The sequence below is a fragment of the Bombus pascuorum genome, chromosome 1, assembly GCF_905332965.1.
Source record: "Bombus pascuorum chromosome 1, iyBomPasc1.1, whole genome shotgun sequence".
Classification (NCBI taxonomy): domain Eukaryota; kingdom Metazoa; phylum Arthropoda; class Insecta; order Hymenoptera; family Apidae; genus Bombus; species Bombus pascuorum.
The window spans coordinates 32,797,029-32,819,327 of NC_083488.1; the positions used below are offsets into that span (position 1 = coordinate 32,797,029).

General features: G+C 32.7%; 1 protein-coding gene across 2 annotated transcripts in view; it reads right to left on the reverse strand.

Annotated features, from left to right (window-relative positions):
- LOC132911453 (potassium channel subfamily T member 2) overlaps positions 1 to 22,299 on the reverse strand; it is a 203,179-nt gene that overhangs the window by 25,248 nt on the left and 155,632 nt on the right. For both annotated transcript variants that reach the window (XM_060968074.1, XM_060968083.1), the window contains exons 3-7: positions 21,234 to 21,333; positions 19,941 to 20,139; positions 7,491 to 7,565; positions 3,883 to 3,966; positions 3,713 to 3,807 (exon numbers count right to left, since the gene is read on the reverse strand). In XM_060968074.1, the coding sequence (XP_060824057.1) occupies positions 3,713 to 3,807; positions 3,883 to 3,966; positions 7,491 to 7,565; positions 19,941 to 20,139; positions 21,234 to 21,333 (553 nt within the window). The remainder of the gene's footprint in view (positions 1 to 3,712; positions 3,808 to 3,882; positions 3,967 to 7,490; positions 7,566 to 19,940; positions 20,140 to 21,233; positions 21,334 to 22,299) is intronic.

The following is a 22,299-nucleotide window of genomic DNA, read 5'->3' on the forward strand; positions in this document are numbered from 1 at the left end:
TCGATATTACAAAAAGATGATCTATATTTTTATTTGCCACCGATATATCGAATACAAATTGGCAGATCCTATAAAAAGATTTGCCACGAGATCCACAATTTTATGATTAAACTAGATAATCGTTCTTCTGCATTATATAATTACAGAATATATTTATAAGGACTATGTAGTACAATATCTTGTTGTGTATCATGCGCGATGTGATCTGATAGGTTTCGAAATAAAAATTCTGATCTTCGAAATCGGACAAACTTAAAAGATATTTTCATAAAAAATCGAAGAAACTTTATTAAGGAGGTCATAATGTCTTTGTCGAAACGATAAGTCAAACTTACATTTCTTTCGCCATTTAGCAATATAAATAAGATATAAATATCGAGTATAGATTTAGATAGCAAAATAAATAATTTCTTTTGCCATTTAGCAATATAAATAAGATATAGATATCGAGTATAGATTTAGATAGCAAAATAAATAATTTCTTTTGCCATTTAGCAATATAAATAAGATATAGATATCGAGTATAGATTTAGATAGCAAAATAAATAATAAACAACAGGAATTTTTGTGCAATTCAATAATCGTACAAAAACATCGCGTTTATAGAGCAATCAAATATCTTTAGTAAATTTTCCTTAGAAATGAACGTAGGTACCTTTTGAACAAAATTTCGTCCAGGGTAACGATAGTCATTTATAGCGCGTTTCTCTTATTCTATCTATTTTCAAGAACGCAGGCACGCTAACCCTGCCGCATTATCAATATTGATTGTGCAGAAGAGTTGCTCGTTCCGTTCAACTCCGAGAATGTAGCTTATAAGCAGAGCCTGTTCCTTGTAAACTCCACAAGTAGTCGTTCTAACGAAGTGTGGCGGCAACTATACATCTTCTAAGCGCGACAAGCCCATTCGTAAGGCGAACGTCAAGCGATTTTCACAATGACAGTGAAATAGATAACGTCTGGTCCGACGCAATAACCGGACCAGAAGATAATAAATTTCGCTCATTAACCGGCGCGTGCTATTTACGAATGTGTGCAAGCTGTACGCATAATTTCGCCGCGCTGTTACCAGGTTAACCTTATCATTTCGCTGTTTCGTATAAAAAATGTAACGTGACAGGTTAAACAGGTTTGTCTTGTAATGAATTAAAAAACACGTTAACGCAAATGCTTTACATTTCGCAGTAATTAAATACGTGATCGCGAAACAGATTATGCGTTATGTAATAAGTAGGATGAGTTTGACTCGTTTATATTATTGAATTCTCTGTTTTTTAGATTTTTATAGACTATTGGATTCTTTATTTTTCTATCTTTTCTTATTGTTTGTCTCCGTTAATTTTGTTGTATCATCTCAGACCTTGTTCCGCGAATTCATTATATATATTAATAAAGAAAACAAGTTGACCTTCGATATTAATAAAAAATGAATCCGTTGATCGATAATTCTATAAATTAAACCAAATTCGATAAATTCGACGGTAAATTGTAATAATTCATGATAATTCTCAGGTACTAATTTATACTCTTCGAAACTCGTGAAACTCAAGTTTCTGCATCGCTTTACAAATGTTCGTAAGCAATTCGACTCGAGCGTCTTTTCCCTTGAAACGTAGCCGTTCCTCTATGCCACGGCTGCGTTCCCAAAATATTTCACCGTGGAACGAACGAACATAGGCGAACCGTGACAACGTACGTGCACCTTACCTCGTTCCCCCGTTTGAGAAACGACTTCCGAATAATGCCGTGATCGGCCAACAGATAGGGGACATCCGACCAAGTCGCGGTGGCAAGGGCGAGCTTACAAGTACGCCGTTCTAGAATTACACCGTAAATAATGAATCAGGACGATCGATGGCGATACCAATCCATCTGCACGAGCCGCCACGATTACTTATTAACATTTGTCCCACATTGCGATCTGGGTCAATCAGGCAAGTTTCATCCCTTCGTGGCGCGATCGTAATCCTTACGAGGATATTGCATACATATGTACAATAATGTGCATATGTACGCCTGTTAACACCTTTGCGTATCGATTTTACCACGTAGGCTTCGACGTGTACTATCTTGGACAAATCTTAACTTTCAATCGACGTCGATGTCGGCAGATTTAATGACAAGGCTCATGGCGAGGAATAGTCCGGAATAAAGGGCCGTACTGGAATATTTATAACTATTGTTACGGTGTACTTATATAACATCTTCTTTGTTATTCGTACGTATAGAATATATTAAGAAAGCTTACTTAAAAAGCTTCGTATATATAGTCTATAAACACTGTAAATATGTACGTGTATGTATGTATGCTCTACAAGTTCAAATGTTAAGATACCCTCGATATTTATTCTACCTCCTTACATAACCAAATTTCTTTCAACAATAGCAATTGTTGCATGATAAAGCAATATCGAGGGTGTCGAGATCATCGCGACGTACTGAATAGAGAATAGTTATCCCAGGGGTTGTTTAACTTTCCGTTTATCTCATTAAATAATACAAAATACAGGTGTTGGATAACGTGGATGCAGGAAATTTTACGTAATTCTCAAGCATAGAATATTATTTGACGTCATTCGCATAATAAATACACCGACGTCAAGCTAACTTTTCGTGGTTCGCAAGCAAAGGAGCGAGTTAATAATACGTACGAGAGAAATGAAATGCCGGTGTTAGTCCACCGAGGTATCTTGAATTATCAATAATCCTACGCGGGTGTTATTATATACACCGTCATTCATTCTAAATGGATAAAACATCATATTGATCCCTCTAAGAGAATATCCTAGATAGATTATAGATTTAACAAGCACGCGAAATTATAGTTATTCTTTGGTTTTAATTGATAATTTTCGAGTTTCCTGGAATATTGCCTTTTATCGCTCGAGCAACGTGTAACTACTCGAACAAATGCACTGCCTTTAGAATGGTATAATGAGTTTTGATAGAAAATTGGAAATTGCGTTTACTAGATATAATAATTAAGAATAATTATTTGAAATGGAAATTAAAAGAAAATTCCAAATAAATGTCTTGAAATTTCTGAATTACTTTCATAATACCAAATTTCATATCTTTTTCTAATTATCAAGATGTATCTTGATAATAAAGATTTGTCGTAAATTCGATGAAAGAATCTTCGAATCGAGGAAATTAAGCCTGGGATCATTGTTTCTCCGTCTAAATCATAACACCGTTAAGGAAATCTGAGAATTCGTAAATGGAAGCGTCTGTTCCTGATTGGCAAAGTTTCCTCGTTATTTGGATAATGTAATATGACTTGTATGCAAGCCACGTAACATGCGCTTTCGGTAAACTTACATAATTGTTGTGAACGGCTAAGGAACCGAGAGAAAAGTCGACCAGCTCGAAGACGGAATTTTAATTCGTTCATTCGTTGCATCGAAGAAAACAGAAGTTATTAAAGGAAACATAGAGACTATTTCATTACACAAGATGATTATGCTTCTGTTCGATAAATATTATCTGTTTATAATTAGAAGACGAAATTTACGAAAATATTTTCTTTTTATTATAAGCAAAAGATTATGTATTTAGTGTCTATCATGAAACCTTTAAGCTGAATAAATTACTTTGAAGAACGTTATATCTTATTTCACAATACGGTGACTTTTTCTTTTATGAAAAAAATTATTAACTTGCATTTGAATTTTAATAATAAATATTTAGAATAACTTATAATTTTACTCACCTAGTAAAGACAAGGCACAGTAACGTAGCACTAAGGATCATAAGTTGCTGACTTAAAGCTGATTGGGACTTTTGCATAGCTCTGTGTAGATCGTTCTGAAACACGAGTATCCATGATAACGAGATGAAGATGAACAATTTAATACTAAGTTGTATATGTCAATTACTTACGAACATATTCTGCAATGAATGCTTTGCCAACCAGCAGTTTAGGAATACCGGGATGAACAGATTTCGCATCGGCGGATAAAGTAGCTAAAAATGTAATTAATAATTTGCTACTAACATTACTGCGTAATAATTTAATATATATTAATATCAATATATATCAAAAATAAATTAATACATATTAATATATATTATATATATTAATTATATAAATAACTAAATATCCTTTAATATAATTATTACCAAAAGGCTCTCCTGTACAATCGAACTAACATTACGAGTAAAATTATATCGGTATTAATAAATTTTTATATAGCAGTAACAAATTTGATAATGAAACAAAAATTTAAAAGTAATTTTTTATCATCTTGTTCAACATAAAATCATAAAATTATAAAATTATTTGTCCAACAGAAGTACGTAGTCCACACTCAGTTCAATTCGCTATTATTATTAGTTAATAAATTATTATGAGAGGGGGCCCAGACATTAAACTAATTTTAATTTGTACTTGTGTATCATTTGTAAACAGAATAATTTTTGTGGAAAGCTAATTTAAGAAACGAAAGACTCAAAGCATATACATTCCATCGAATATATATATTTGCAAACGCAACTGAAAATGCACGCAAGAATAACGAGTTTGCCCATTGTTCTCGCTTCTCTACCATCGAAGAACAAACATGCTTCGAAGTGACAGCAATTAGCGTCCATCACTGTTTTCTCCAGATACTTCATACATCCATGTAACGTTTCTTTGGAAGGAAGGAAGCGAGATTATGTAAGAAATTTCGTTGATGACGAAATAAAAAATGTACGATTTGAAAAGTTTGGAACCTCAAATAAAGATATTATATCCTAAATTTTCAAATTATAAATATGCTAATATAGAATATGAAATGAAATAGAATTGGTAATTTTCACACTTAGTGAATTGAATTAAAATTACATAAAAATATGATTAATGTTAAGATACGTGATTAATTAGAAAGTTCGTGAGCTATTGGTATCAACTCATAAGTTAATTGAAGCTTATGGACTGCCAGTCAGATGATCATAATCGTAAATGATCATTAACGTAAAAGGGAAAAGAAGTTCTCATGATAGACTTTTTAAAAATAAAACTCATTAAAAAAAAAGTATAAGCCACGCTCGAAAGTCACGAATAGCTTGTCATGTGATGTAAATGCTGACCTAAAAAATGAAACTGTACTTATTTTTACGTTATTTTAATGTTGTTCAGAATGTAGCAAAAGCAAAACATAATTGTATATCGAGAGTCTTCATCTTCTTAATCTACTATCGAATTAAGTGAAATGTTCCATATAGACAGCGTTTAATTTTGTTCGAATCTCCATGTACATGTACAGAAAACAGTCAACAAAAATTGTTTAATATATAATAATTTTAAAATTAATTCATAATTTTTCATTTCGCGATATATAGTTTGATATTACACGCGTTATTTAATTTATTTCACACGGTGTTTTTTACAGAACAAATTTTTAATTTCAATTTTCAAATTTTAAAGGAAATTTTATATTAAAACTCGACGTACAGAAACTAATTAAAACAATAATTTTATAAATTCACTCGCACGACAAATTTATAATTATTTTAATATTAAAAAATTGTGAAAATCATTAACTGATACAGTCAATAATTCGATTATGTCTTTAACACGTATACATTGCAGAAAATATCACGTACCAGAGACATCATTTTGTAAAATTTCTATTGTAAAATGGCTATTGTTAACGAGTTACAGTTTTCTTAAAACCAGATTTATTTACCTTCCATAGAACAAATATTTTACGAGTGATTATAGTTATAAGGAGCGATGACTTGGGATTTACTGGACTTGCTGAAATGTCACCGAGGTGACACAATACTAACGAGTCTAAGCCAATTAAATTCCGTTCTGTTCAATCCTCTGATGTTGTTAAATCCTGTTCGCTTTCAAATCAGGGTTGGTCCCAATAGGGCACAGATCGATACACTAAGATCGAATCTAATTTATCCTACACGTTGAAGAAATATTATTAAATTAATACTACCAAATTCCTCCAATTGTGATTAAGAATTTTCAATTTATTAAAAATTAATATTTCTGCAGCCATTAAACATGGTCGTTAAATTATTCGGTTAAAATTGCGAATGTATTAATAGTCAGAAGTTTGTTAAATATCGACTCACTTTTTCTAGAGTCATAAAAGATATAACTTAGAAAAAACGAAGCTGGCACCCCGCTGGAGGTAGCCACCCACATGCTATGTTTATTTTTATTTTATTTTTTTTTTCACCAATAAGATATAACACTTTACCAAATGCCCTTCAGGGCAAATTGTAAAAAAACCAAAATAAAAATAAAAAAAAAACTTTTTCTAGAGCTTTGAAATCATTAAGAGTAATAGCATACTAGAGGCTGTGCTCCCTTCCTTTACCTTCTTTCCCTATTTCCTTCTTTTCCTATCTATTACTAAATAATTACATTATAAAGTATGAAATTTCTATTTTTTTTTCTTTTTCTTTTTAAGTTATTTAAGCGACGTGAAAGTCCAAAGACCGAAAAAATTACTTGTCGCAATTTTTCTATGTGGTTTTCAATTGTTATAAACATTTAGTTTCACATACGTAGTTCGGAGAAAAGCGTGCATGTATATATCTGTATTGACATCGACATTGTATATCTAGTCGATGCAAAGCAACAAGTTCTTTACTCTTTCGGTATAATAGCTCGTTAACATAACCACGGCTGATCGGCTATATATCGTGGTTCGAGATTCGACCAATAAAACTCCATTAGTATCTTTTGATATCGCGTGCAGAAGGAACGTAAAACAGGTAGATTTTTATGGTTTTCTCGGTGGAATGGAATTCAGAAGGAATCACACGGTTGATATAATTCGTTTCATTGTCTGCCGCAGGCTCCAAACGCCCGAGAAATCTTTTCCTTTCTCTTTCTTATCAAGCCGTGTCTTAATAAACCGTTTCATGGCTTTATGTACTTCTGTCTCAACGCTTGGAAAATGTAATGGGCGAATTTTTCAGTTATTCTTACGATATTTTCTTTACATTCGTGAAATGTCTGTGAAATACGATTTCATTTTCTTGTTTCCTTGTAACTTTGTTTCTGCTTCATTTAATATCTTTTATAGAAGCAATGTATCGTTCATTCTATACGTTATTAATTTCTTATGGTTATTTGCTTTTTTTAATTTTTTAACTCTATCGACAAGAAGTAAATAAGAAAAAACATCATATTATTTTATTTATTTATTTATTTATTTTACTTAGACCGTGCCTTTCGGCTTTAGACGAGTTTTCGGTTTTACATTTTTTTTTACCTATCACGCTTTTTATATTGTCTCATTCTGCCGTTATCACCTTCTTGCCTCCTCCCTTATATCTATCTAACTAAACTCTAAACTCTTTTAGTCTATATCCATCTAAACTCTTTTCTTATGTATCCATCTCAAGCACTATATTAAAGAATAATATAAGAATGTACGTATTACTATCTTATATCTAACATAAAGTATACAAAGCAAAAGGATGTGTTAAATTGTTAAAAAGCTATATATAGAAAATATAGAGAGTGAATGACTCACCGTGATGGTGAACGGAATGGTGTTGACTAGTTCCAGGATGAAGTGGAAAGAGAGAAGCTGCTGCCAGATGTTTCCCTGTGAACATGACGAAGACAGCTCAAAAAACCCAGTGACAATTTAAAGAAAAATACAAGGTGCGGTGGAACGTTCCATGAACAACATCGAACAGCCGTCCTGCATTTTCTGTCCACTATCCTTCTATAGTAATTGTAATATATATGCGTGCGCGGGCCTTGTCAATGTTTCCCAGAATGTTACTTTAAATCAACAGGTGCCTAGTTAATTACCGAAAACCAATTTAATTCTGTCTCTGGATCTACAAACTGCCGGGTAAACTCGCATAAGTAAATATTAATTAAACCATCCTACAATAATCGCATGGTTTCCTTTAGCAAAATTATTCCAAATGCAGTATAGATGGATTTATACTTTGAAATACTTCGCAATCGGATACATTAGGTTTATGTATCGGCGAATTGTTGATCGAAATCAAGTCGAAAGATTAAAAAAAGATATAAACAATATAGAAAATATATAAAGATATAAAACAATTAGTGAAAATTTTTCAGTGATCAAATTAAAAAAATTATTATTAGGTTGTCCGAAAAGTGTCTTTATTTTACAACATAAAAGATATAACTTAGAAAACACGAAGTTGGCACCCCGCTGGGGGTAGCCACCCATATGCTATATTTATTTTTATTTTATTTTTTCATTACCAATGAGATATAACACTTTACCAAATGTCCTTCAGGACAAATTGTAAAAAACAAAATAAACTAAAAAAAAAAAAAAAAAAACGTCTTTTACAACGACGCATCTTTATACAAACGTGAAACCTAATTTGTCATTTGTTTGTTGTGATCTTTATCTTGGTAGAATAAAATGGATCATACGTAATTTGATAAAATAATATGAAACGGAAAATGTAGCGCATCCATTATTTCCTTATAAAACGAAAGAAACTTTTCTGATGACCTAATATTTCATTCGTCTATTATTTTATTTAAAAGTTACGTTTAAGTTATAACATAGCATGGACGCAAAATTTGTATTATTCTATTATTCTTTTCTTATTTTTCTTTTTCCATTCATTTTCGAAAAATTGTATCGAAACTAAATTTGTAAATATTATAGGATTAAATTGCTAAAGACAACTACAATTTGATTAAGTATTCAATGAATCTGTCTGAAAGCGTTCTAATACCATGTTTAATTGAAACAAACGACACGTTCATTTCGACATGAAATCCATAAATCACTGTGGCACATCTCCGCGTACATACATCTTTTAACGTGACCTGTCAACGTATATCTGGTCGTAGGTAGAACACTGATCTGCAAGAGAACATATCCTATACAATTTCAAGCCAAATAGTCATTTGGCTAACAGAGATGAATCAACATTTTAGCTTTCACTGAGTTTGGAAAAGCTCGAAGAAATATTCAAATAATATACATGTCTAGTTTGATGGATAAATTCCAATAACAGTTTAAAGATTTTTTAAAATCCAATAAACGATTAATTTAAATCTAATTATTGAAACGTTGACAAATTTTGCATTTTAGATAATCATAATCTAATAAAACGATTTATTTAAGCAACTTTATTTTTATATCAATCAAAACTCAATAAATTACTTAACGTACAATCTTTATAACTTATAAAATTTCTCAATTAAATTTTTATACTTAATTTAATTAAAAATAAAATAATAAAATAATTCGGTAAAATCTTAATTCCTGTGGTTAGTTCAGAATTATTAAATACAAAATGGTATTTAATAAACGTTGCTCGTTAATATCTTTTCTGCAACTAAAAGAAAAGATAAAATCCGTACGGTATTATAAAATTTACTGCTGTTTTGCTGTCGTAAAGCTCCAAATTGAAACAATTTAATACAAAATACGATTCGCGTCAGACTTTATGCTCGTTGTAACACGCTAGTTGGAAATTTCCGTGTAAACCAAGAATTTTACTCAAATGTAAGACTCTAAGCAAATGCAAGGTATCAAACTGTGTATAATTTAACATTCTTATCTTATTGTAGGATGAATGTGTGTTTCTATAACTTTGTTGAGTTTATTAAATAGCTAAATATTCTCAGAAACTATTAATAAGTGTAAAGAGGACTGGTCGTTGATTATTTCGAGCTTGACGATATGAACAAATATGGATTGTTTAAAGATGTTAATTAGAATTTTTTCACGAAACTTCTTCGTTACGAGCATACAAAAATTATATACTTGTCTGATGAAGAATTTTGGTAAGAATTTTTTCTTCGCATATTATATTTTTTTTGTAAATTTCAAAAAAGAAGATACAAGGAACATATTTGGTTAAAAATTATTTAATAAATAAATCTGACGCGCGAATAAATTTTGTTTCGTTTATTTATATAAATTAAAAATTATACTATAGATCCATTAATGATTTTATTCGTCGAATGAAAAAATTTTACCAAGTTCCTTTCCTTTTTTGAATAATCTAATTAACATCGTATCGTTAACGTGGAATCATAACACACATGTGTTAGTATAGTTTCGCCTAATAAATCTTGCATGAAATAATATTTTCTAATTTTGAAGTTTTCCTAATATTCTTTTTTTTTTTTTGTTATTCACATTTAATACCGCTGAACTCAAAAATATGAAAAATTCCAAAAACAAAAATACGATGTACGAAAAATTAACTAATTAACATCCTATCGTTAACGTGGAATCATAACACACATGTGTTAGTATAGCTTCGCCTAATAAATCTTGCGTGAAATAATATTTTCTAATTTTGAAGTTTTCCTAATATTCTTTTTTTTGTTATTCACATTTAATACCGCTGAACTCAAAAATATGAAAAATTCCAAAAACAAAAATACAATGTACGAAAAATTAACTAATTAACATCCTATCGTTAATGTGGAATCATAACACACATGTGTTAGTATAGCTTCGCCTAATAAATCTTGCGTGAAATAATATTTTCTAATTTTGAAGTTTTCCTAATATTCTTTTTTTTGTTATTCACATTTAATACCGCTGAACTCAAAAATATGAAAAATTCCAAAAACAAAAATACGAAGAATTAACTAATTAACATCCTATCGTTAACGTGGAATCATAACACACATATGTTAGTATAGCTTCGCCTAATAAATCTTGCGTGAAATATTTTCTAATTTTGAAGTTTTCCTAATATTCTTTTTTTTGTTATTCACATTTAATACCGCTGAACTCAAAAATATGAAAAATTCCAAAAACAAAAATACGATTTACGAAGAATGTTTCGACACCAAACATTATTATTACGGTTCAAGTACTATTTCTAGTCTCTTTTTCGAAGGTATCGTTAGAAAATTTCAGATACGGTCAAAATTTGTTTTTCTTTTCTTGACTTATAGCAGCATCTACTTTCTTGGAACAATAGGGATCAAGGAAACAATCAAGAACGATGGGCTGCGCATATCTTTGAGATTTGTGAGGAAGCAGCAATTTTATCGCGACAGAGATCTCTTGATACTCCCTTACGAGCGATATTACGTTTGAAGAAGCTTGAAAACACGATCTTCTCGAGACGTTCGTGCAACAACGGACTCCTTTATGCATTACGGCTTTCTACGTGTAATCTAGAGATTGTTTAATTCGTGGGTTGAAAATCGGAATATGAGGAGATTAATGGTTTCATTGACGTACATCATTCGTCTGTAATTTGTAATTCAATAATAAGTGGTGAATAAAAATTATGATACAGATTGAATTTTTTAATCGTTTTATCAAATATAACTTTCAAGTGTACAGTTGAAACATATTTTGATTTATTATTGTTAAACAATTACACGATAAGAATAAATAATAAGAAATACATAATAATAGACTACTTTTTCTTTTTAAAAACAGAAGATTTCAATTATATAAAAGACAATAATAATTATATAAGTAAAAATAGGAAATAGGAATAAAGATTCTACACAAATGTTTCACGAACAGAAATTGATATAATAAATATTTGCAATATTTCTTTCACAAAATATGGGATTCGAGGGGAGGTTAGTGATTTAGTTGAAAGTGATTCTGTGGGCTGTATTTTTTCTAGATATCTATAGTTCTATTTGCATCTCATCTATTGGTAAAAGTACTAGTAAAGAGTAATGCAAATTTTAGGTGTAGATATAAATAAAGAAGATCTAAATATAAGTAGAAAAAAATTCGATTGCATCTCATCTATAAAAAAACTGATAAATGAAAATGGAAATTTTAAATGTGGAAACAGATAAAGAAAATCTAAATGTAGGTATAAATAAAAAGCCAAGAGATAGTAAAAAATTAAAGTTTGGAAGATATAAATAAACATTAATTTCCGTTAGCAATCAACGACCTTCGGATAAAATTGGAACGAAATAGCTAAGTCTGGAGTGTCTACGAACTAAATCAGCAGCTTTCTCGAAAGCTCATCAAAGCTTTAAAAATCTAGCAGCGGTGCTCCCACACGATAACTGGATCAACCTTTCCTGCAGGATTTCGCAATTATTAATATCCCCGGAGATTTACGAACAGCAGGCGAATGCAATTTTCACGGTAGAAAAACGTCTATCGCGCGACGAAAGCAGTATCTTTCTGAAGGCTGCTACCCTAAACCATAAACATCCTATTAAACGTTGTTGCGGAGATGTAGCACTCTTTCGAGAAGAGTGTGTCAAGGGATCTGAGATGAAAATCGTGTCGAAAATATTTTTCAAAGATCATTCGTCTACGGTCGTCGAAATTTTAACAAAGTAAAATTTATCGAAAACAATGGACAGATTTTTGAACAGGGATTTTGATTTCGTTTCTAATTTCGTCTTTTCTGGAGTTCATACACTGTTCTTTTAACAATTGTAGTTAGGTGTGTAAATGGGAAGAAATTGGGGAATATTAAGGATTTGGGGCAGTTTTTGTTAATTGGTAATTTTATCAAAATATTCGTTGACCTTAATTTTGTTTCTTTTTCTATTTTAACAATGAATAAGTGTATCTAAAACAATGAACAATGTGTGAACAAATTTAAATTATAATTTAAAATAAATTGCATTTACGTTTCGTTACTTATATTTTTGGATATTTCGTGAATAATTTTATAAAACAATCTTTTAATTTCTATTCGTATCGATTAGCAAACGTTCTATTAAATTTTTATATACAATAATTTCTAGATAATAATACTACTAATTTATAATTTACTACTAATTTATACGAAAGTTTTGGAATTTTTCCAAGTACGAAGGGAATTACTGGATATATACATTTAAGCTCGTGTTTCACATCATATTCTCAGCATTAAAGGGCAAGTTTATTCGAACATCTGTTTTCTTATATCCACTTCTTAAATTACTTTTATCCAACTGATGATCTAAGACTCTTAGTGACTAAATGAAGAAGATACGAACACGTATCGTTTCTCAAAACGGTAAGCCACTCAACCATCATTAGCCTTAGGCTGACGTGAAACTTCCCTCGATGAGACGGGCCAAATACACAATTACCAATCGTGTTCGTGAACGAATGTACGTGAACAAAATACAACGTTTGCGTATATGTCTGAAGTATTCGCGTGTGTCGAATGATATCCGAGCATTCGCCGTCACTTGGAGTATCGAGACCTTGCGCACGCCCTCCTTCGCAATTCCGAGGTAGAATCGAAAGCCGTGGAACCGTGTGGTTCTCGGTAATCCTATTTTCTGACAGACTGTTTCGGTTAACTCGACAATCCGTCATACGAGAGATCACTCGTCGATTTCCAGCATGTCGACACTGTTTGAGAACTTTTCAAGCAGATTGTCCTCGAGCGAGGTGTAACGATCACACGAGAGTGGTTTGTTGAAAGGTACAATCTTGTGTGTGCGTACTGCTCGTTTCTTTTTACAGACGCAGATACAAAGTTCGAATCTATGCAAATGCATTGTGCCGGAGGACACGGAAGGATACGAATAGTCGTATTGCAGAGTATAAAGAAAAAGCATTTCCTTAGAATATTTCATGGGACAGGAGATTGCATATTAGATTTTCAAATATTTACCTTATAATTATTTGAAATTGATGAAATAATTTTTACGTAAGTCAGAGAATTCAATTTGTCTTCTAGGTCAATTTGGTTTAGGGTCTTCGAACTACCTTTGAATTATCGAAAATAATTTCTAGTTGGATATATTTATGCATCAAACTTAACTTAATTTACTTCGTAATTATTAACCGAAATAAAGATTTTGAAACCACTCGATCTTTATATCGTTCCAGATCACACAAAGTATATCTTTAGGTCCTATATTGTAGAAAAAGAAGAAAGAAAAGCTTTTCATAATGCAATTATTTGAATTTATGAGCAAACATTCCCTATTCATACGCTCACCACTCTAAATATAATTGTAGAATAGAAGTATAATATCGACGGGACACTCGTTTAACTGTTCAAACTACAATAACTTCGCGATTTAAAATCGCCGCGTCAGTTCATAAAACGGACAATATTAAAAAGAAACGGCGGCCAACAGGGATGACAAGTAGTATCGGCGAAACGCTCCCATAGAGGGTGGAACATACGTAAGAGAATAAATCCGAAACTGTGACAATAACATCCGGTGGTAACAATAATAACTGCGATAACAATAATAATAGTAACGTAACAACACCGACTATATCTTTAATGACGTCGCTAAACCATGAAAATAATGGAAGACAACAGTATATTGAACAAACGAGAGAAAAGCGGGTAGAAAAAGAACAACCTACGTAGACTATTAAAAAAAAGAGATCGTTTTCCCATTCTCGTAATCGACGATTTTCTCTATGGCATCAGAGTTTCATAGAACTCTATAGAAATGTGTTTTGGAATTTTACAACAGGAATGCGTATAGGTAGCAGCAGCTCGATCATCGCGTTTTACATGATATCAACGTAGCGTTATCGAGTTTGTCGGTTGTTAGAACGTGACGAATCGGGTCGCCGGAATGTTCGATTAGCGAATAGCGTGCTACCACCGATCGGCGACCGCAACACATCGTTAGAGATGTTATCGAGGATCCTGCACGTGCAAAGGCAACCGGCTTGTTACAATTCAACACCAGCGGTGAACGATAATTTCACGGGCCTCGATGACAGTAACCGCGTTTTATGAGTTTCTTTGTAATTTCTATGACTTTCGTAATCGACTCGCTTCCTCTTTATGTCTTCACACGGCGAAGTTGTGAGTGAAGTTTACGAACGAATTTTGATGTAGTTTATTGTGTTGGATTATCCATCAAATTAGTAACGATTTCACGATTAATGTGTTTCGTCTGATATTAGAGTAAATTGGGATTATTTGTTGAATTTCACGGGCCTCGATGACAGTTTTTTTGTAATTTTATGAGTTTCTTTGTAATTTCTATGACTTTCGTAATCGACGCCCTTCCGCTTTATGTCTTCACACGGCGAAGTTGTGAGTGAAGTTTACGAACGAATTTTGATGCAGTTTATGATGTGTTGGATTGTCCATAAAATTAGTAACGATTTCACGATTAATGTGTTTCGTCTGATATTAGAGTAAATTGGGATTATTTGTTGAATTTCACGGGCCTCGATGACAGTTTTTTTGTAATTTTATGAGTTTCTTTGTAATTTCTATGACTTTCGTAATCGACTCCCTTCCGCTTTGTCTTCACACGGCGAAGTTGTGAAGTTTACGAACGAATTTTGATGTAGTTTATGATGTGTTGGATTATCCATCAAATTAGTAACGATTTCACGATTAATGTGTTTCGTCTGATATTAGAGTAAATTGGGATTATTTGTTGAATTTCACATGAGATAAACAAAAGCATCGATGTCGATTATCCAAGAATTAGAATTAAATAAATTGTAAAATTGATTAACGAGAATGAAATTCGAGATTGGGCCTCGTATATCAACGAAGGGTAGATGAAGAACGTCGAATGCTAAGTGTGACGTACAATTCCATCCTATTCGTTATTTTAGATATAACGTAGATCCACTGTCGTTTAAAGTAGAACTCCATTTATCGGAAGGAGATTTTAGTCATTGTTTGATTAAACAAATTACTGCCGATTGAATTTACTTGCCTGAAAGTAAACTACTATTATACGTCATAATATTCCTTGAATATCATCAAAGACATATGTATATAAATTCCATAACCTAATGACAGTTAAATAGAATCATACTCGGTATCATTTTCATTAGAAAAGCCTTTGATCTCTAAGAGAATCTCCTGAAAGGTTTCACTATTTTCATTTCTGCGACACGTTAGTAGCTGAGTGGTCAACCAAGAACGTTTTTCCATGCAAGTAATTCTAGAAATTGGTTATGATTATTTCACGACATTTAAACAAGCAGAAATACAAGATACAACAGTTTAGTAGACACTGCTAGACGCTATGTTTGACCGATAGTCATGACTTTGGCAGAAATTTTTATATTAAATTTGCAGTTTAGAGTGGAACAGACGCACTTACATAAAAGTAAATGATATCGCAGAATCGGTTGAAAGTTGAGAAAAGGCGATAAAAAAAGAAATTAAATAGTATAACAAAGTTCAAACTCTTATTGCTGTAATCTTTCTTCTGACGTAACGATCCATGCAACCCAGATATACAAAATGGAATTTTCTCTCTTTATTACTAAAATTATACTTTGTGCTTCTTGGTGCTTTGCATATGCAGTTAAAAAAGAAATGTTTTTATTTTACGTTTTTCACTAATAATATGGCTCTCAACTTTTAACTTACTATCATACAGTTAATATTCTTTGTATATAATTTATTTCTCTTTATACTATAGACTCTTACTGTATATTCTCTTATCTATATTATCCATCTTTTTGAACAAATAAGCATCGGTATAAGTAAGATTTCTCAAGCAATTTCGCGGAAGAAATCGCGGAAGAAACTAGGATTCGCCTCCTTCGTTAACACGTTCGTCGCCCAGCGTGATTCGGCTAAGTTTCCTGCGGGCCTCAAATCCGCAGAATGTAAATAGAGCGACAAGCAGGAATTCATCGTTTATCGCCTTCGATTCTTTGTTTATCGCCTTCGATTCATTGTTTATCGCCTTCGATTCAATGTAAAGAAAAGATTATTTATTTCTGAAATGGAGAAAGCGATAAGCTTTCCAGGTAGATTATTCCGAGGGATTTCATGGCAGATATCTCGGATCTTTCATTTAGTCGAGAAGCATACCTGTGAGACGTACATCAGTGATTTTTTCATCCTCAAAATGTTGGGTAAACAGCGTGAAAATATATTTGAAAGTGAGGAGAGTAGCGATGACGGAGTCTATAACTATAAAATCACCCCAAATGTGTTTGGAATGTTTTAACGAATACCATGCGATATAGAATAACGTAATATATTATCCAGAATATAAATTAATACAAAGTATGGTATAATGTGTTTTTAATATTTTCATGTTGTATATCCTACATATGATATCGCATATTTAATTAACTCGAATAAGAAGAGCCACAGGGCCCCCACGGAAGTATACCCGTCGCATAGATATGTGCGACGTGGCGACGAACGTGTTAAGAAAGAAAGAATTAATTTTGTAAATGTATCGTGACAGTTATAAAATGGATCATAACGAAACAAGTTTTCTGTCTTTAATCGTACAGGAAGTACATTAAACTGACACTAATTGCGTGACACATTATATATATTTCTTATTTCTTCGAGTCCTAAAGCAAACCTTCAAACTATCGAACCTAATTTAAAGCTAACCCAAATCTTACTAGCCTTAGCTCGCCTAACTCAAAATATTTCCCTACGAATACCTGTGTATTAAACAATATCCTTTTAGAAAATGAATATCTCATATAAATTATAAATAGTGTTATACCATAAATTTGAAAGGCAAAGTGTGTTATACGTCTAATTCAAATCACATGGGACCGCGAAAAATCAACGAAGCGATCGTTATGGAATAAAAATATTCGATTTCTTAAACGTCTTTTTTGGACAAAAGTGCTCGCAGCCAGAAATGAAATTGGAATTTAGGTATAACTACTCAAGTCGAACTTCCATGCGTTCGTAAGTCTTCTACAGATTTCCCGCTTTACTTTTGAAGCGAAATAAGGAAAAACTTTTGAATAGAAGCCGACGTGTTTTGTGACTACCGTCAAGTCGAGCCGAAGTTTGCAAAATTTTGTATTGCACCAGTGAAATTGCATTGGTTTTATATTTCTCGAGGATCGTGCCTAAACTTCCAGTGCAGGATGTTTATAACTCGATCGAGTCTGACAGGCTAGAAACCAGAAAAATCGTTTTCACACTAATATTTATCTATTTATAATACGATAGCTCGTCATCGATTTGTCGAGTTGAGAAATAATCAGGACGAAATTGCAGAACGACGAGAAGGCTGAGCGACAAGCAGGGAGGTGTTAAAATTTCGTGCTTGTTGCAATAGAAAAACTCGAATACGTAAAAGAACAAAAATCACATCAATTTTTTATTACAAATATCACGAGTATAATCTAAATAACATGTACAGTCAGTCAAAAAAATCAATGTGTATTCATTGAATTGTGTGTGTCCGATTCATCGAGAGAAAGGGAGAATCAATTTTTTACACCAGAAATCATGATCATTTCATCAACGGCTAAATTAAATGTGTCTTGTACTTTAAATTAAATCTGATGTATCTTGTTTCTAATATGTGTTATTTCTTTTTATTTATTTTCTTTTAAACATGCGTCTCGATTCAATTAACGTAAAATTTGGTACTAAAAACATTGCCAGAACTGTCTTCGCTATGATATTTCAAATTCAATAGATGTATGTAGACACCGTAAACTTTTGTGACCGACTATACATACATACACATAAATATACAATAAATCACAATAATCATTATAGCAAAGTAGAAATTTTAAAAGCGAAACACATAATCAGTCAGGAAGTGATCCTTACGGGTGGAGAGAAAATTTCGTTGTCTGAACGGAATGTTCTCGAGAGCAACGAAAAGGAGACGCAAGAGGACTTCAGACGGCTCAATTGAATTTTTCTTATTACGCGTAAAATAAAAGCGAGCTTCTTAGGAATGTTTCGTCGGAATACGTATAAAGAATCAAATATTTCACGCTTGCCGCAAAATCTCTCCTTCCTAGGAAGCGTTTTTAGTCACCGAACAAAGAGAGAGCTCTTTGTGAATTTTCCTGGCTCGCTGCAGTAAAAAAAAATTATAATCCGTGGCAAAGTAGGAAAAAGCTACCCTCTATGAAGCCGGTAAATTGGTTGGAAAAGCTTCTAGCTAGTCAGCCAACTGGCATCTCTAACTTTCTGACTCTCGGTTACATACACCACGCTATTCAATGCCGGTCAACGCGAACCTTCGACTTCCGTTTTATTTAGCCTAATTCGTTCAGCCAGCAGCGGAACGGTTGGCGATTAGACCAGCGTACACCGAGTACCATGCATAAGCAAACAATGAAAAGAGAGAAACACATACAGAGGAAAACGACCAAGAGAGATATGCGAAAGCCAGACGTGCGAAATAACTCGCTGCTTTATTGTCGCACAGAAAAAGGCACGAGGAAAATGGAATTCATCGACGGACGTCCTGTAGACAAATGTAATTCTACAGATGACATCCGGTCAATTAGGTTCTAAATGGTACCTTGTCGAATGAAATCTGTTAATGTATTTATTTGAATATCTTCTGTGAAAATTTGTTATTAGGATTTAATATATGGAAAATTGAGCCAAGTGTTTGGTCATGTTAATGTAGGTACCATGTTTCGAAATATTTGCAATTTGATTTAAAAGTCTACTTTCATATTACATATATTTTAGATAAGGTAATCGTTCTCAAGATATAGTATCAGAATTATTTGATGAAAATGAGTGATTCTATTTAAAGTATGGAAGCTACTATAATTTTTATCGGTAATTTTCTAATCTGAGTATTCAACTATATTTCAAATATATCTAGTAAAAAACACACAAGCGTCAAAGATGATCCTACTGAAATCGAGGCTTATTAATATAACGTATAATTAATTTGATGTACTTTAAATATTTGTATCATCTCTATGAAAATATATACTTGTATTAAAAATCTTGTAATTTCTATATATATTTTTAGATTTGTTTCAATTTGTTTATCAATATAATCACGACAGTCGGGTGTCTTTACAGTACTAATAATGTTTTTTAATGTTCTGTATAACGCATAATATATTCATAAGGAATGTCTACGAGTGTTCTAATACTTTTGTGAGCCACTATATATTACATTAGCTATTTTCTTTAAAATATCGATTGGCGTTAAAATAAAGTACTAAAATAAGAAAAGTACTACCTAATTTAAAATTCGTACGCCTCTGTGCGACAATGGAGAAACGAGATATTTCAGACGAGCGACCGCATGTCCCATAATCGAGTATTATGCGTGAAATCAAATTTCCCGGGAATGAAAGGATGCGTACCTTGTAACCCAAATAGGCGAGCAGCAATGCTTCCGTAAGTGATACTATTGCCAGGATCACCTGGACGACCCACAATTCCAACGGCCTTCTCACCCATAAAATCGCGTCCCAGTTGATGGTCGGATGCTCTTGAAATTCCTCCTCGGTAAGATTCTGGGACGCGAGGAACTCGGTTTTGTTGCCGGGCGTGCAACCGTAACTGAAAGAAAAAAAAAGGGAATTTGCCTTTTTTCTGGGTTTTAAAAGCACTGCTGATGAAGAGAAACTCGGACACAAAGCAAATTTTTTAAAAGCTTACGCGCTATAATTTCACGGAAATTTTCAAAAGTCGGTAGGCGACTATAACGACAGGGCAACTGCTTAATGCACTCTGCAATGGTATCTGATTAATTGTACTATGGAGTTTGAGAATTTGAAGATTAAATATGACGAAATAATCCGATTACGCATTGAAGAGATTAAAAAAAAAGAGGCAATGTTATAACAACGTTAGTAATCTTTTATTTGTCGTAAAGAAAGAACTCGAGAAACAAAGATCACGAGAGAAGTTAGGAATGCAACGTTGGAAGGAAGAGTGGAGAGATATTGGACGCCGAAGGACAGTAATTTCGGTAACACGACAGATAGAAGATAACGTGGAAGTAAAAGATCCATCAGAAGGTAAGAGGACTAAAAATACTTAAACAATATCGCGAATGTTAGAGACTTGTAGTAGGAAAATGGTATATCAATCCGCGAAGTCTAATCTCGTTTTTATTTTCTGCTATGATAGCTCGTTTTCCGAAATATAATTTCGAATCGCGACTTGGAATGGTTTCCTTCGTCTTCCAGTAGAAATTCTTTCTCGTTGTCGCATTGCAGTGAAACATTACCAAGTTAAAACAAAATGAAATAATAGGGAAGATCTTTTCTTTGTTCGTGGTACTGTAGAATTATCTTGATTAAAATATTTTCTACTTGATTGGCTGAAGATATATTTGGTAGGAATTTTTTTCAAGGAGAAGAAAAGAATGTACAATTTTGATATCTTTGCAAGAGATAATTAAGATGGAATTAAAATTGATTATATTAAAAATATAGAATTCGTCGTGTAAAAGTAATTAATTGCTTCAGAAAGCAAAAGAATAATGTTTTAAGAAAAACTGTAACATAAACTTGAAACAAGAAATCGAACATATACTCGTAACGATCTTTTTTATATTGTTCCAATTTTAAGAAAATTGTTAACGATTGAAAATGGCTGGAAGAACACAGAGTTAATTAAAATAACAACATCGAGTATATAAAGCTCACCATGCTGCGTAAGTTGGATCGTTGTCGGTGATCACTCTGAATATGTATAAGAAGCATGTTAGTAGCTTGAAGAACAAGTTAGCTAATCGTATCCTCAAACCTGAAACACGAATAATCATTATTAATTGTAAATAAATACAACTGGAACTAATAATAATGTACGATTTGACTTTATAAAAATTCCCATTTAATATCTTTCTTCTGTAAAGTTTTTCTAATTCCATAGTGGTAAAACATTTATTTTAACTTTTAAACGCGCAATTTAGTCGAATCCTTTTATCACGACACGTCAACACGCGATAGGGTAAAGGTACGAGAAAATCGGTAGAATGAATTTGTCACGGATAAAGAATGCCCAGGTGGAAAGGTATCGATATTCACGATCTACAAAGAACCGTTTTTAATCGTCCCCTCGTAGCGTTGTGGAACATGGCAGGGCATCGATCTTTCGTTAGGCATACGGATAGATGCAAACAATCGATACCAAGGGAGATCGAGCAACGATATCAGCGCGACATCCGCTATCTACTAGTGCCAGTAGCTTCAAAAGATTATGTCTCGCTGCCAGACATCTACATGGTTGTCGGTGTCACGATGGCACGCCATTCCCGAAATTACGTTTCTGGCATGCAACGAGCAACGTGTCTCCAAAAAGAATTTCCGACACCCTGAACTCTTTCACGATCAAAAGCTTGCCGATCTTTTCGAGAGCGTTGATGCAAACAGAATGACCTTTTGCGATCATTCGTCGAGTGTTTATTTTGTCGCAGACATAATATAATGTATAGTGAGTCATAGAATTATTTGCACAGGCGAAAGCTCAACAAAAATTTAGAAATAATAAAATAAAGAACTTTTCGATCATTTTTATTTAGAAATATAAAATAAGATTCAATTTGCATGTACGAAGGAACTCATTACAGTTTTACCGGAGGAAAGAGGTATTACATTTCATATCCTTTGTTAGATTCTCAATTGTACAAATAATTTTGCAACACACTGCAGATCTAACGTCTTGTGAGAATTCGTATCACACGAACTGAAATATTACCATTGAAGAAAAAGG